At 44.3% G+C, this 17,696-nt stretch overlaps 1 protein-coding gene across 1 annotated transcript; it reads right to left on the bottom strand.

The window, feature by feature from the left end:
- Positions 1-233: 233 nt before the first annotated feature.
- LOC139256198 (zinc finger protein 229-like) lies at positions 234-17,062 on the bottom strand. Its single transcript, XM_070874150.1, has 2 exons — positions 16,630-17,062; positions 234-1,190 (listed from the first exon to the last, which is right to left on the bottom strand). The coding sequence occupies exons 1-2, from the start codon at positions 16,987-16,989 to the stop codon at positions 234-236; spliced, it is 1,317 nt and encodes a 438-aa protein (XP_070730251.1). The 5' UTR covers positions 16,990-17,062.
- Positions 17,063-17,696: the final 634 nt, after the last annotated feature.

Raw genomic sequence — 17,696 nt, 5'->3', positions numbered from 1 at the left:
CAATTCATTTTATTATCAATGGTTCAAGAAAGTTTAGCTCCATTTGTTGCACCTTTCAGTATTTGAAGAAAGCTGTTTAAACAGTGAAATATGGATACAAACACAATCAGCATTATTTTTATCTGACCCTTTTCCCGTTGATTAGTTGGTCCAATATCTAGAATATTAATCTCCAGTTATAGGGGTGATCAATATCAATAAAAAGAAACCACATATACCAAAATGGACATGATTCAGTTTGGCATAACAGCAGAATCCAAACCCTGCAGGCACTTGTGAACTCGCTGATGTCTCAGCAGGTTGGACGATTGAGTGAATCCCTCCCCACACACAGAGCAGGTGAACGGCCTCTCCCCAGTGTGAACTCGCTGGTGTGTTATCAGGGTGTATGACCGAGCGAATCCCTCACCACACACTGAGCAGGTGAATGGCCTCTCCCCAGTGTGAACTCGCTGGTGTGTCAGCAGGTGGGATGACTGAGTGAATCCCTCCCTACACACTGAGCAGGTGAACGGCCTCTCCCCAGTGTGAATTCGCTCATGTGTCAGCAGGTTCGATGACTGAATGAAGCCCTCCCCACACACGGAGCAGGTGAATGGCCTTTCCCCAGTGTGAACTCGCTGGTGTTTCAGCAGGTTGGATGACTGAGTGAATCCCTTCCCACACACAGAGCAGGTGAATGGCCTCTCCCCAGAGTGAACTCGCTCATGTGCCAGCAGGTGGGATGACCGATGGAATCCCGCCCCACAGATGGAGCAGGTAAACGGCCTCTCCCCAGTGTGAACTCGCTGGTGTGCCAGCAGGCGGGATGACTGAGCGAAACTCTTCCCACACTCAGAGCAGGTAAACAGCCCCTCCCCAGCGTGTATTCTTTGGTGTGTCAGCAGGTGGGATGACTGAGTGAATTCCTTCCCACACATGGAGCAGGTGAACGGCCTCTCTCCCGTGTGAACTCGCTGATGTGAAAGCAGGTTAGATTTCAAAGTGAATCCCTTCCCACACTCGGAGCAGATAAATGGCCCCTGCCCAGTGTGAACTCGCTGGTGAGTTAGAAGTCGGGATGACACAGTGAATCCCTTTCCACACACAGAACAGGTGAACGGCCTCTCCCCGGTGTGACTGCGCCGATGAATTTCCAGCTGGGATGGGTAATTGAATGCCTTCCCACAGTCCCCACATTCCCACGGTTTCTCGATGGTGCGGGTGTCCTTGTGTCTCTCCAGGTTGAATGATCAATTGAATGCTCGTCCACACATAGAACACGTGTATGTTTTCTCCCCACTGTCAATGGTTTGATCTTTTTACAGGCTGTATAACTGGTTAAAGCTCTTTCCACAGGCAGTGAACTGGGTGCGTGTGTCTTGGTGCTTTTCCAGTCACATTGATGTTTGAAATCTGTTGCCACAGACAGAACAGACAAACATTGCTCTTTCCACATTCAAAGGCCGATAGTATTCAAGTCCTCAGGAATTGAGTGATTCCATCAGATTTTGATGTGATATTTAGTTTTAGAGCTTCCCGTTGGCAAATCCTCCCATTCTATTACCCTGGAAAAGAAGTTTACAAAAATAATTACTGCAAGTAAATGACAGAAATTCAGAACAGACAATTCTAGATTCTATGGAACATTCTTTCCTTTCTTGTTCCTCCAAAGCTGTAAATCCCCATCCCATACAGTCTCCGTTCTCCCTGTCTTGAAATTCAAACACATCGCACGTCTGAAGACAGCTTGTTCTCTGCTCCCATTTTTCACCACCAACTCTGTCTGGGTTCAGTTTTACACACTGGTTCCATCCCTCAACTCCCCTGAAGGTGCTGACACTGGCTGGGTTCAGTTCTCCACTCACTGGTTCCCCTCCCTCTCCTCCCCTGAAGGTGCTGACTGTGGCTGGGTTCAGTTCTGCACTCACTGGTTCCCCTCCCTCTCCTGAAGGTGCTGGCTCTGGCTGGGTTCAGTTCCACACTCACTGGTTCCCCTCCCTCTCCTCCCCTGAAGATGCTGACTCTGGCTGGGTTCAGTTCCACACTCACTGGTGCCGCTTCCTCTCCTCCCCTGAAGGTGCTGACTCTGGCTGGGTTCAGTTCTACACTCACTGGTTCCCCTCCCTCTCCATCCCTGAAGGTGCTGACTCTGGCTGGGTTCACTGGGACACTGAAGCCCCGCCCACACGTTGTTCGTTTGCAAAGATGTTCACGCATGCGCTCTACTGCTCGATGAGTCACCATGGCGGAGCACAAACCTGCAGCTGTCCTTCACAAAGATGGCGGCCGTCACCCTCGGTTTGTTGCCGCGAAAATGCCCTGGAGCTGCAAATTCGGAACTTATAGTTTCTTAATACATGCTTGCGACCTACACTAGGTGTGTATGAAGCCTACCTGCGAGGTGCGTTCCTCCCCTGTTCCCCGCTGATTCGGATCGGCTCCAAACTGTGGATCCGGCCTTTGCCCGCTTCCAGGCCGCGTTCGGTCTGATCAAAGTCACAATGTGCATGCTCCAGGTACAGTCCGGTGTTGCGCCTGCGCACTGGGCTCCTGCAGCGTGAATATTGTGCTCTGGGGGCACTGGACCGTAAGGAACAGGAGCAGGAGTAAAATTATTCGGCCCTCGATCCTGCTCCGCCATTAATGAGATCTTGGCTGATCTTCTACCTCAACTCCACTTTCCTGCACTATCCCCATATCCTTCATTTACATAATATCCAAAAATGTATTGATCAATGCCTTGAATATATTCAAACCCTGAGAGCCTACACAGCCCTCTGGGGGAGAGAATTCCAAAGATTCACCACCCTCTGAGTGAAGAGGATTTTCCTCATCTCAGTCCTAAATGGCTGACCTCTTATTCTGAGACTCACCCCTGGTTCTAGACTTCCCAGCCAGAGAAAACATCCTTCCTGCACCTACCCTGTCAAGCCTTCTACGAATTTTGTATGTTTTTTACCCTGTCAAGCCCTGTATGAACTTTGTATGTTTCAATAAGATCACCTCTCATACTTCTGAACTCTAGAGAATAGAGGCATAATCTACTCAATCTCTCCTCATAGGACAATCCCCGCATCCCAGGAATCAGTCTAGTGAACTTTTGTTGCACCTCCTCTATGGCAAGTATATCCTTTCTTAGATAAGGAGACCTAAACAGTACACAATACTACAGGGCCCTATATAATTGCAGTAAGATTACTTTACACTTATACTCAAATCCACTAGTAATAAAGGCCAACATGCTTTATTAATTACTTGCTGTACCTGCATGTTAACTTTCAGTGATTCATGTACAAGGACATCCAGATCCCTCTGAACACCAACATTTCTCAATCTCTCACCATTTAAAAAATACTCTGCTTTTCTATGTTTCCTACCAAAATGCATAACTTCACATTTCTCCACATTATATTCCATTTGCCATGTTCTTATCAATATATATCAATGACTTGGACTTAAATGTTGGGTATATGATTAAGAAGTTTGCAGATGTCACTAAAATAGGCTGAGTCGTTGATAATGAAGAAGAAACATAGAAACATAGAAAAATAGGTGCAGGAGTAGGCCCTTCGAGCCTGCATCGTCAATCAATAAGATCATGGCTGATCATTCCTTCAGTACCCCTTTCCTGCTTTCTCTCCATACCTGTTGATCCCCTTAACCGTAAGAGCCATATCTAACTCCCTCTTGAATATATCCAGTGAACTGGTATCAACAACTCTCTGCGGCAGGGAATTCCACAGATTAACAACTCTCTGAGTGAAGAAGTTTCTCCTCATCTCAGTCCTAAATGGCCTACCCCTTATCCTAAGAAAGCTGCGGATTACAGGAAGATATCAACGTATTGGTCAGGTGGGCAGAACAGTGGCAAATGGAATTCAATCCGGATAAGTGTGAGGTAATGCATTTGGGGAGGTCTAACAAGACAAGGGAATACACATTAAATGGTAGGACACTGGAAAGTGTAGAGGAACATCGGGACTGTGGAGTGCAGGTCCACAGAATCTCGAAGGTAGCAGGCCAGGTTGATAAGATGGCTAAGAAGGCATATGGAATACTTGCATTTATAAGTCGAGGCATGGAATACAAGAGCAAGGAGGATAGGCTTGAACTGTATAAAACACTTATTAGACCACAGCTGGAGTACTCCATGCAGTTCTGGTCACCACATTACAGGAAAGGTGTGATTGCACTGGAAAGGGTGCAGAGGAGATTTATAAGATTGTTGCCTGGACTGGAGAATTTTGTCTATGATGAAAGAAAATAGAAGCTGAGTCTGTTTTCTTTGCAACAGAGGAGGCTAAGGGGAGACATGATTGAGGTGTATAACATTATGAGGGGTCTGGATAGAGTGGATAGGGATGATTTGGTTTCCCGTGGAAGAGGGGTCAACAACCAGAGGGCATAGATTTAAAGTAATTGGGGGGAGGTTTAGAGGAGATAAGGGACATTTCTTCACCAAGAGGGTGGTGGGGGTCTGGAACTCACTGCCTGAAAGGGTTGTAGTGCCATGAACCTTCAACCACATTTAAAAGACACTTGGATGTGCACTTAAAGTGCCGCAACCTACAGGGCTATGAACCAAGAGCTGGAAAGTGGGATTAGGCTGGATGCGATTGGCTGAAATGGTCTCCTTCCATGCTGTAAATTTCTATGATTGTATGATGATTGCCCACTCGCTTAACCTCTCTTTATCCCCTTGAAGCCTCTTTGTACCCTCCTCACAACTTGCTTTCCCACCTAGCTTTGTATCATCAGCAAACTTGGATATATCACATTTGGTCTTCTCATCCAAATCAGATATACATTGTGAATTGCTGAGGCCCAAGTATCGATCCTTGTGACACACCACCAGTTACAGCCTGCCAACCTGAAAATGAACCATTTATTCCTACTTTCTGTTTTCTGTCCGTTAACCAATCTTCAATCCATGCTAGTATATTACCCACAATCCCATGAGCCCTCATTTTGTTTAATAACCTCATGTGGCACCTTATCGAATGTCTTCTGAAAATCCAAATACACCACATCCACTGGTTCCTCCTTATCTATTCTGCTAGTTACAATCTCAAAAAGTTGTCAAACATGATTTCCTTTCATAAAGCCGTGTTGACTCTGACAAATTTTATTAATATTCTCTAAGTTCCTGTTCCCACGTCCTTAATAATAGCATCGAGCATTTTCCCGACTACAGATGTCAGGCTAACTGGTCCATAATTCCCTGTTTTCTCTCTCCCTCCTTTCTTAAATAGCCCAGTTACATTTGTGATCTTTGAAACCATGGGAATAGTTCTTGAATCTATGGAATTTTGGAAGATGACAACCAATGCATCCACTGTTTCTATAGCTACCTTTCTCAGCTATTTACAATATACGTTAATGATTTAGATGAAGGAATTGAATGTAATATCTCCAAGTTTGCAGATGACACTAAGTTGGGTGGCGGTGTGAGCTGTGAGGAGGATGCTAAGAGGTTGCAGGGTGACTTGGACAAGTCAGGTGAATGGGCACATGCATGGCAGAAGTAGTATAATGTAGATAAATGTGAAGTTATCCACTTTGGTGGCAAAAACAGGAAGGCAGAATATTATCTGAATGATGACAGATTAGGAAAAGGGAGGTGCAACGAGACCTGGGTATCATGATACATCAGTCATTGAAAGTTGGCATGCAGGTACAGCAGGCAGTGAAGAAAGCAAATGGCATGTTGGCCTTCATAGCGAGGGGATTTGAGTATAGGAGCAGGGAGATCTTACTGCAGTTGTACAGGGCCTCGGTGAGGCCACACCTTGACTATTGTGTACAGTTTTGGTCGCCTAATCTGAGGAAGGACATTCTTGCTATTGAGGGAGTGCAGCAAAGGTTCACCAGACTGATTCCTGGGATGGCAGGACTGATATATGAAGAAAGCTTGGATCGACTCGGCTTATATTCACCGGAATATAGAAGAATGAGAGGGTTCCATCGAAACATATAAAATTCTGACGGGATTGGACAGGTTAGGTATGTTCCCAATGTTCGGGAAGTCCAGAACCAGGGGTCACAGTATAAGGATAAAGGGTAAGCCATTTAGGACCGAGATGAGGAGAAACTTCTTCACTCAGAGAATTGTGAACCTGTGGAATTCTCTACTACAGAAAGTTGTTGATGCCAGTTCGTTAGATATATTCAAAAGGGAGTTAGATGTGGCCCTTACGGCTAAAGAGATCAAGGGATCTGGAGAGAAACCAGGAATGGGGTACTGAAGTTGCATAATCAGCCATGATCATATTGAATGGTGGTGCAGGCTCGAAGGGCAGAATAGTCTGCTCCTGCACCTATTTTCTATGTTTCTATGTTTCAATATTCTAGGATGTAGGCCATCAGGTCCAGGGGATTTATTGGCTTTCAGTCCCATTATTTCTCCAGTACCATTTTTTGATTAATACCAATTTCCTTAAGTTTCTCATTCTCGCTAGACCCTGGGTTATCCAGTAGTTGCGGCAATTTTGTTTACACCTTCTTCCGTGAAGACAGACTGAAAATATATTTTTAATTTCTCTGGCGTTTCCTTGTTCTCCATTATAATTTCTCTGCAGGGAGAAGGCAAAAAAAAAGTAGAAAGAAACAGAAAGGCGACATCACAGCCAAGGGGGTAAGTGATTGGCTGGTGATTGGTGAGTAGTTTTTCTTTTTTCTCTTCGAAAACAGTGAGTAAACTTTAGCATTGTGGTTGCCAATTTAAGTGTATCTAAGGGTTAAGTCATGGCAGGAAAGCTTGGTCACGTGATATGCTCCTCCTATACCATGTAAGAACTTAGGAATACTTCCGGTGTCCCTGACGACTACGTGTGCGGGAAGTGTATCCGCCTCCAGCTCTTGACGGTCCGCGTTGCGGAATTGGAGCCTAGGATGGATTCACTCTGGAGCATCCACGATGCTGAGAATGACGTGAGTAGCATGTGTAGCGAGTTGGTCTTACCACAGATGAAGGGTCCACAGCCAGATAGGGAATGGAAGACCAGCAGAAAGAGCAGTGCAAGGAAGGTAGTGCAGGGGTCATTCCCCTGCAAAATAGATACACCGCTTTGAGTACTGTTGAGGGGGATGACTCATCAGGGGAGGGCAGCAGCAGCCAAGTTCATGGCACCATGGCTGGCTCTGCTGCACAGGAGGGCAGGAAAAAGAGTGGGAGAGCGATAGTGATAGGGGATTCAATTGTAAGGGGAATAGGTAGGCGTTTCTGCGGCCGCAACCGAGACTCCAGGATGGTTTGTTGCCTCCCTGGTGCAAGGGTCAAGGATGTCTCGGAGCGGGTGCAGGACATTCTGAAAAGGGAGGGAGAACAGCCAGTTGTCGTATGCACATTGGTACCAACGATATAGGTAAAAAAAAGGATGAGGTCCTACGAGACGAATTTAAGGAGCTAGGAGCTAAATTAAAAAGTAGGATCTCAAAAGTAGTAATCTCTGGATTGCTACCAGTGCCACGTGCTAGTCAGAATAGGAATCACTGGATAGCTCAGATGAAAACGTGGCTTGAGCAGTGGTGCAGCAGAGAGGGATTCAAATTCCTGGGGCATTGGAACTGGTTTTGGGGGAGGTGGGACCAGTACAAACCGGACGGTCTGCATCTGGGCAGGACCGGAATCAATGTCCTAGGGGGAGTGTTTGCTAATGCTGTTTGGGAGGAATTAAACTAATATGGCAGGGGGATGGGAACCAATGCAGGGAGACAGAGGGAAACAAAATGGAGACAGAAGCAAAAGACAGAAAGGAGATGAGTAAAAGTGGAGGGCAGAGAAACCCAAGGCAAAAAACAAAAAGGGCCAATGTACAACAAAATTTTAAAGGGTCAAAGTGTAATAAAAAGGCAAGCATGAAAGCTCAGTGCCTCAATGCAAGGAGTATTCGGAACCCAAGAGGGGGCTCTGAGCTAGTTAGAGTGGGTGAGAGCTCAGATGAACAGGACCCCAAGAAAGAATGCAAAAGGCAGGAGGCAACAGAGCAGAGTAGCACTGGGGTAAGTGTAAACCACAAGGTGATAGGAAAGGACAATATGTGTGAATATAAAAGCGCTGCAGGAGGGGTCAAAACGAAAAATCATGGTATAACAACTAGTATTAAAACATCTACCAAAAAGCATTCAGCATTCGAAATAAAGTAAATGAATTGACGGCACAAATCATTACAAATGGGTATGATTTGGTGGCCATTACAAAAACGTGGTTGCAGGGTGGCCAAGACTGGGAATTAAACACACAGGGGTATCTGACAATTCGGAAAGATAGACAAGAAGGGAAAGGAGGTGGGGTAGCTCTGTTAATAAAGGATGATATCAGGGCAGTTGTGAGAGACGATATTGGCTTTAATGAATAAAATGTTGATTCATTGTGGGTGGAGATTAGAGATAGTAAGGGGAAAAAGTCACTGGTGGGCATAGTTTATAGGCCCCCAAATAATAACTTCATGGTGTGGCGGGCAATAATCAAGGGAATAATGGAGGCATGTGGGGGATTTTAACCTACATATCAATTGGTCAAATCAAATCACACGGGGTAGCCTTGAGGAGGAATTCATAGAATGCATACGGGATTGTTTCTTAGAACAGTATGTTACAGAACCTACAAGGGAGCAAGCTATCTTAGATCTGGTCCTGTGTAATGAGACAGGAATAATAAATGATCTCCTAGTAAAAGATCCTCTCGGAATGAGTGATCACAGTATGGTTGAATTTGTAATACAGATTGAGGGTGAGGAAGTAGTGTCTCAAACGAGCGTACTATGCTTAAACAAAGGGGATTACAGTGGGATGAGGGATGAGGGCAGAGTTCGCTAAAGTCGACTGGAAATACAGACTAAACGGTGGCACAATTGAGGAACAGTGGAGGACTTTTAAGGAGCTCTTTCATAGTGCTCAACAAAAATATATTCCAGTGAAAAAGAAGGGCAGTAAGAGAAGGGATAACCAGCAGTGGATAACCAAGGAAATAAAGGAGAGTATCAAATTAAAAACCAATGTGTATAAGGTGGCCAAAGTTAGTAGAAACTATAAGATTGGGAAAATTTTAAACGACAGCAAAGAATGACTAAGAAAGCAATAAAGAAAGGAAAGATAGATTACAAAAGTAAACTTGCGCAAAACATAAAAACAGATAATAAACGCTTTTACCGATATATAAAATTGAAAAGATTGACTAAAGTAAATGTTGGTCCCTTAGAAGATGAGAAGGTGGATTTAATAATAGGAAATGTGGAAATGGCTGAGACCTTAAACAATTATTTTGCTTCGGTCTTCACAGTGGAAGACACAAAAACCATGCCAAAAATTGCTGGTCACGGGAATGTGAGAAGGGAGGACCTTGAGATAATCACTATCACTAGCGGGGTAATGCTGGACAGGCTAATGGGACTCAAGGTAGACAAATCCCCTGGTCCTGATGAAATGCATCCCAGGGTATTAAAAGAGATAGCGCAAGTTATAGCAGATGCATTCGTTATAATCTACCAAAATTCTCTGGACTCTGGGGAAGTACCATTGGATTGAAAAGCAGCTAATGTAATGCCTCTGTTTAAAAAAGGGGGCAGACAAAAGGCAGGTAACTATAGGGCCGGTTAGTTTAACATCTGTAGTGGGGAAAATGCTTGAAGCTATCATTAAGGAAGAAATAGAGGGACATCTAGATAGGAATAGTGCAATCAAGTAGTTGCAGCATGGATTCATGAAGGGGAAATCATGTTTAACTAATTTACTGGAATTCTTTGAGGATATAACGAGCATGGTGGATTAGAGGTGTACCGATGGATGTGGTGTATTTAGATTTCCAAAAGGCATTCGATAAGGTGCCACACAAAAGTTTACTGCAGAAGATAAAGGTACGTGGAGTCAGAGGAAATGGATTAGCATGGATAGAGAATTGGCTGGCTAACAGAAAGCAGAGAGTCGATTTAAATGGGTCCTTTTCGAGTTGGAAATCGGTGGTTAGTGGTGTGCCACAGGGATTGGTGCTGGGACCACAACGGTTTACAATATACATTGATGACCTGGAAGAGGGGACAGAGTGTAGTGTAACAAAATTTGCAGATGACACAAACATTAGTGGGAAAGCGGGTTGTGTAGAGGACACACAGAGGCTGCAAAGAGATTTGGATAGGTTAAGCAAATGGGCTAAGGTTTGGCAGATGGAATACAATGTCAGAAAATGTGAGGTCATCCACCTTGGGGGAAAAAAACAGTAAAAGGGAATATTATTTGAATGGGGAGAAATTACAACATGCTGCGGTGCAGAGGGACCTGGAGGTCCTTGTACATGAATCCCAAAAAGTTAGTTTGCAGGTGCAGCAGGTAATCAGGAAGGCGAATGGAATGTTGGCCTTCATTGCGAGAGGGATGGAGTACAAAAGCAGGGAGGTCCTTCTGCAACTGTATAGGGTATTGGTGAGGCCGTACTGGAGTACTGCGTGCAGTTTTGGTCACCTTACTTAAGGAAGGATATACTAGCCTTGGAGGGGGTACAGAGACGATTCACTAGGCTGATTTCGGAGATGAGGGGGTTACCTTATGATGATAGATTGAGTAGACTGAGTCTTTACTCGTTGGAGTTCAGAAGGATGAGGGGTGATCTTATAGAAACATTTAAAATCATGAAAGGGATAGACAAGATAGAGGCAGAGAGGTTGTTTCCACTGGTCGGGGAGACTAGAACTAGGGGGCACAGCCTCAAAATACGGGGGAGCCAATTTAAAACCGAGTTGAGAAGAAATTTCTTCTCCCAGAGAGTTGTGAATCTGTGGAATTCTCTGCCCAAGGAAGCAGTTGAGGCTAGCTCATTGAATGTATTCAAGTCACAGATAGATAGATTTTTTAACCAATAAGGGAATTAAGGGTTATGGGGAGCGGGCGGGTAAGTGGAGCTGAGTCCACGGCCAGATCAGCCATGATCTTGTTGAATGGCGGAGGAGCCTCGAGGGGCTAGATGGCCTACTCCTGTTCCTAATTCTTATGTTCTTGTCTCAGTCTGTCGGGGATCCACACTTATCTTTGCTAATATTTTCCTTTTTACATACTGATAGAAGCTTTTGCATTCTGTTATTTTGTCTCTCAGTAGTTTACTCTCATATTCTACTTTCCCTTTCTTTATCAATTTCTTGGTCCTCCTTTGCTGAATTCAAAGCCTTACTGATCCTCAAGCTTACTGCTCCATTTGTCAACATTATAAGCATCTTCCTTTCATCTAATACAACCTTTAACTTCTTTAGTTAGCCATGGTTGGACCACTATTCCTCTGGGGTTTTTGTGCTTTAAAGGAATGTATACTTTAAGGCATTGTAAATGATGTATTAATTCTTTAAATACTAGCCATTGCTTTGCTACCAACATACCTTTTAGTGTAGTTTCCCTATGAGACGAATTTAAGGAGCTAGGAGCTAAATTAAAAAGTAGGACCTCAAAAGTAGTAATCTCGGGATTGCTACCAGTGCCACGTGCTAGTCAGAGTAGGAATCGCAGGATAGCGTGGCTTGAGCAGTGGTGCATCAGGGAGGGATTCAAATTCCTGGGGCATTGGAACAGGTTCTGGGGGAGGTGGAACCAGTACAAACCGGATGGTCTGCACCTGGGCAGGACCGGAACCAATGTCCTAGGGGGAGTGTTTGCTAGTGCTGTTGGGGAGGAGTTAAACTAATATGGCAGGGGGATGGGAACCAATGCAGGGAGACAGAGGGAAACAAAAAGGAGACAAAAGCAAAAGTCAGAAAGGAGATGAGTAAAAGTGGAGGGAAGAGAACCCCAAGGCAAAAAACAAAAAGGACCGTTGAATATAAAGGGGCTGCAGGAGGGGTCAAAACTAAAAATCATGGTTTAAAAACAAGGATTAAAACACTCCTGCTAAATGCACGCAGTATTCGAAATAAAGTAAATGAGTTGACGGCACAAATCATGACAAATGGGTATGATTTGGTTGCCATTACAGAAACATGGTTGCATGGTGGCCAAGACTAGGAATTAAACATACAGGGGTATCTGACGATTCAAAAAGATACACAAGGGGGGAAAGGAGGTGGGGTAGCTCTGTTAATAAAGGATGATATCAGGGCAGTTGTAAGAGACAATATTGGCACTAATGAACAAAATGTTGAATCATTCTGGGTGGAGATTAGAGACAGTAAGGGGAAAAAGTCACTGGTGGGCGTAGTTTATAAGCCCCCAATAATAACTTCACGGTGGGGCCGGCAATAATCAAGGGAATAATGGAGGCATGTGAAAAAGGAATGGCAGTAGTCATGGGGGATTTTACCCTACTTATTGATTGGTCAACTCAAATCACACGGGGTAGCCTGGTGGAGTAATTCATAGAATGCATACGGGATTGTTTCTTAGAACAGTATGTAACAGAACCTACAAGGGAGCAAGCTATCTTAGATCTGGTCCTGTGTAATGAGACAGGAATAATAAACGATCTCCTAGTAAAAGATCCTCTCGGAATGAGTGATCACAGTGTGGTTGAATTTCTAATACAGATTGAGGGTGAGGAAGTTGTGTCAGAAACGAGCGTACTATGCTTAAACAAAGGGGACTACAGTGGGATGAGGCCAGAGTTGGCTAAAGTAGACTGGAAACACAGACTAAATGGTGGCACAATTGAGGAATAGTGGAGGGCTTTGAAGGAGCTCTTCCATAGTGCGCAACAAAAATATATTCCAGTGAAAAAGAAGGGCGGTAAGAGAAGGGATAACCAAGGAAATAAAGGAGAGTATCAAATCAAAGACCAATGCGTATAAGGTGGCCAAGGTTAGTGGGAAATTAGAGGATTGGGAAAATTTTAAACAACAGCAAAGAATGCCTAAAAAAAGCAATAAAGAAAGGAAAGATTGATTACGAAGGTAAACTTGCGCAAAACATAAAAACAGATAGTAAAAGCTTTTACAGATATATAAAATGGAAAAGAGTGACTAAAGTAAATGTTGGTCCCTTAGAAGATGAGAAGGTGGATTTAATAATGGGAAATGTGGAAATAGCTGAGACCTTAAACAATTATTTTGCTTCGGTCTTCACAGTGGAAGACACAAAAACCATGCCAAAAATTGCTGGTCATAGGAATATGGGAAGAGAGGACCTTGAGACAATCACTATCACTAGGGGGTTAGTGCTGGACAGGCTAATGGGATTCAAGGTAGACTAGTCCTCTGGTCCTGATGAAATGCATCCCAGGGTATTAAAGAGATGGCGGAGGTTATAGCAGATGCATTCATTAAAATCTACCAAAATTCTCTGGACTCTGGGGATGTACCAGCGGATTGGAAAGAGCTAATGTAATGCCTCTGTTTAAAAAAGGGGGCAGACAAAAGGCAGGTAACTATAGGGTGGTTAGTTTAACATCTGTAGTGGGGAAAATGCTTGAAACTATCATTAAGGAAGAAATAGAGGGACATCTAGATAGGAATAGTGCAATCAAGTAGTTGCAGCATGGATTCATGAAGGGGAAATCATGTTTAACTAATTTACTGGAATTCTTTGAGGATATAACGAGCATGGTGGATTAGAGGTGTACCGATGGATGTGGTGTATTTAGATTTCCAAAAGGCATTCGATATGGTGCCACACAAAAGTTTACTGCAGAAGATAAAGGTACGCGGAGTCAGAGGAAATGTATTAGCATGGATAGAGAATTGGCTGGCTAACAGAAAGCAGAGAGTCTGGATAAATGGGTCCTTTTCGGGTTGGAAATCGGTGGTTAGTGGTGTGCCACAGGAATCGGTGCTGGGACCACAACTATTTACAATATACATAGATGACCTGGAAGAGGGGACAGAGTGTAGTGTAACAAAATTTGCAGATGACACTAGGATTAGTGGGAAAGCGGGTTGTGTAGAGGAAACAGAGAGGCTGCAAAGAGATTTGGATTGGTTAAGCGAATGGGCTAAGGTTTGGCAGATGGAATACAATGTCGGAAAGTGTGAGGTCATCCACCTTGGGAAAAAAAAACAGTAAAAGGGAATATTATTTGAATGGGGAGAAATTACAACATGCTGAGGTGCAGAGGAACCTGGGGGTCCTTGTGCATGAATCCCAAAAAGTTAGTTTGCAGGTGCAGCAAGGAATCAGGAAGACAAATGGAATGTTGGCCTTCATTGCGAGAGGGATGGAATACGAAAGCAGGGAGGTCCTTCTGCAACTGTATAGGGTATTGGTAAGGCCGCACCTGGAGTACTGCATGCAGTTTTGGTCACCTTACCTAGGGAAGGATATACTGGCTTTGGAGGGGGTACAGAGACGATTCACTAGGCTGATTCCGGAGATGAGGGGGTTACCTTATGATGATAGATTGAGTAGACTGGGTCTTTACTCGTTGGAGTTCAGAAGGATGAGGGGTGATCTTATAGAAACATTTAAAATCATGAAAGGGATAGACAAGATAGAGGCAGAGAGGTTGTTTCCACTGGTCGGGGAGCCTAGAACTAGGGGGCACAGCCTCAAAATACGGGGGAGCCAATTTAAAACCGAGTTGAGAAGAAATTTCTTCTCCCAGAGGGTTGTGAATCTGTGGAATTCTCTGCCCAAGGAAGCAATTGAGGCTAGTTCATTGAATGTATTCAAGTCACAGATAGATCAATTTTTAACCAATAAGGGAATTAAGGATTACGGGGAGAGGATGGGTAAGTGGAGCTGAGTCCACGGCCAGATCAGCCATGATCTTATTGAATGGCGGAGCAGGCTCGAGGGGCTAGATGGCCTACTCCTGTTCCTAATTCTTTTGTTCTTATGTTCCCAATCTACATTAGCCAACTCTCCTAGTTTTCTTTTATTTTGGATTTCAGACCCTAGTTTCGGATTTAACTAAATCACTTTCAAATTTAATGTAACATTCTCTCTTATTATGGTCACTCTTTCTTAAGGGCCCCTTTAATATAAGGTTATTAATGAACCACTTCTTATTGCACAATACTAGATCTAAAATAACTGGTTCTCTAGTTGGTTACTCAACATACTGATCTCGAAAACCAACTTGGATATCTTCTATGAACTCGTCCTCCACACTATTACTGCAAATTTGGTTTCCCCAGTCTATATGCAGATTAAAGTCCATGATTATTGTATTACCTTTGTTACATACACCTCTAATTTCCTGATTTATACTGTGCCCTACATTACCACTACGGTTTGGGGGGCCTGTAAACAACTCCCACCAATGTTTTCTGCCCCTTGCTGTTTCTTAGCTCCACCCAAACTGATTCTACTTCTTGATTTTCTGAACTAAGATCCTTTCCCTCTACTGTCTTTATCCCAGCTTTTATTATCAGGGCTTCCCCTCTTTCTTTTCTATTTTGCTATTTCTTCTTAAAGTTATGTCTCCTGGAATGTTAATTCCCAACCGTGGTCACTTTGCAACCTCATCTCCACAAAGGTTTGATCTAATAGCCAATTAATTTTTATCTGCGCTATTAATTATTTTATTTTATTGTGAATACTTCATGTATTCATAGTGCCTTTAGCTTTGACTTTTTTCTATTTTTCCTTGATGTCTCCTCAGTCAGTCATGCCCTATTACCTTTGTTACTCCATCTGTCCCTTCCTGACCCACTCTGCTTATTTTTACCCAAAACTCTGCTGTGCTCTAGAACCTTGACATGTCTCTTGATGCTTTTTCTCAGTATCTAAACCATGCTGTACACTTTCCTAAATCTCCCCCACCTTCATTAATTTAAAGCCATGTTTACTGCTCTAGTTATTCGATTCGCCAGGATACTGGTTCCTGTCCAGTTCAAGTGGAACCCGTCCCAACGAAACAGCTCCCTATTTGCCCAGTACTGCAAAACCCCTGCCTCCCACACCACTCTTTGAGCCACGCATTTAACATTCTAATCTGCTTATTCCTGTAACAATTGGTGTGGGGCTCAGGTAACAATCCAGAGATTATTACCTTTGAGGTTCAGCTTTTTCTTTTGGACCCCCAACTCCTCCATCTCTTTCAGCTGAACCTCATTCCTAGTCCTACCTATGTCGTTGGTTCCTACATGGTCCACGACAATTGGATCCTCCCCTTCCCACTCCAAGTTCTGACACTGATCTGCCCCATGGAGGGGGCCAGTGTGTGATGTCCCTGTGGGGTGCAGTATGTTCAGTGTCTGACTCTGATCTGCCCCATGGAGGGGACCGTGTGTGATGACCCTGTGAGGTGCAGCATGTTCAGTGACCCTGGACTGCCCTCAGTCCTCCTGCTCTAGGGGGCAGTCACGCTCCTCTCAGTCGAAGTTAGTTGGATGGACAGCGTCATCTACTGGCCACCGGCGGTATTTCAAGGCACATCAAGTACCTTCCCTCCCAGAGAAATCCAAAACCAACATGCAGATTCAATTCATTTTATTCTCAATTGTTTAACATTTAGCTCAATTTTTTGAAGTTTTGAGTATTTGAAGCCCTTTCAAGAGTTAAGTATGGATGCAAGCACAATCAGCATTATTTTTATCTCATCTTTCCCTTGATTAATTGGTCAAATATCAAACTCCAGCCCAGTTATAGTGGAAATTAAAATCAGCAGAGAGAGACCCCCAACAGGTCAGAACAAACACAATCAGTCTGAGGTACCAGCAGAACCAAACCCTGCAGTCACTTGTGAACTCGCTGGTGTCTCAGCAGGTTGGATGACTGAATGAATCCCTCCCTACACACGGAGCAGGTGAACAGTCTCTCCCCAGTATGAAGTCGCTGGTGTGTCAGCAGTCGGGAGGAGGTAGTGAATCCCTTCCCACACATGGAGCAGGTGAACGGCCTCTCCCCAGTGTGAGCTCGTTGGTGTGTCAGCAGGTGGGATGAGGTAGTGAATCCTTTCCCACACACAGTGCAGGTGAACAGCCTCTCCCCAGTATGAACTCGCTGGTGTATCAGCAGATGGGAAGAACAAATGAATCCCTTGCCACACTCAGAGCAGGTGAATGGCCTCTCCCCACTGTGACTGTGTTGACTAATTTCAAGGACAGATGGGGAATTGCATCTCTTCCCACAGTTCCCACATTCCCACGGTTTCTCCATGGTGTGGGTGTCCTTGTGTCTCTCCAGGTTGGACGATCAGTTGAAGCCTCATCTACACACAACACGTGTACGGTTTCTCCCCGCTCTGAATGGTGCGATATTTTTTCAGGCTGTGTAACTGGTTAAAGCTCTTTCCACAGGCAGTGCACTGGAACACTCGCACTCGGGTGTGTGTGTCTTGGTGCTCTTCCAGTTACACTGATGTTGGAAATCTTTTCCCACAGACAGAACAGACAAACATTTCTCCTTTCACATTCAAAGGCTGATGATATTCAGGTCCTGATAAATCAAGTGATTGCATCAGACCTTGACGTGATGTTTGGTTTGATTTTCCCTTCTGCATATCATGCCTTTAATACCCTGGAAAAGGAGTTTACAAAAACCATGACTGCAAATACAGGACAGAAATTCAGAACAGACAATTCTAGATTCTATGGAACATTCTTTCCTCTTGTTCCTCCAAAGCTGTAAATCACCATCCCATACCCTCTCCATACTCTCTGTCCTGAAATTCAAACACAATCGCATGTCTGAAGACAGCTCCTCCTCCACTCCCAGGTTTCACCACCAATTCTGGCTGGGTTCAGTTCTACACTCACTGGTTCCCCTCCCTCTCCTCCCCTGAAGGTGCTGACTCTGACTGGGTTCAGTTCTACACTCACTGGTTCCCCTCCCTCTTCTCCCCTGAAGGTGCTGACTCTGGCTGT

Source organism: Pristiophorus japonicus, unplaced genomic scaffold (assembly GCF_044704955.1).
Source record: "Pristiophorus japonicus isolate sPriJap1 unplaced genomic scaffold, sPriJap1.hap1 HAP1_SCAFFOLD_691, whole genome shotgun sequence".
NCBI classification, from domain to species: Eukaryota; Metazoa; Chordata; class Chondrichthyes; family Pristiophoridae; genus Pristiophorus; species Pristiophorus japonicus.
Note: the sequence above shows the minus strand (reverse complement) of the source record. Positions and strands in the feature narration are given on the sequence as shown.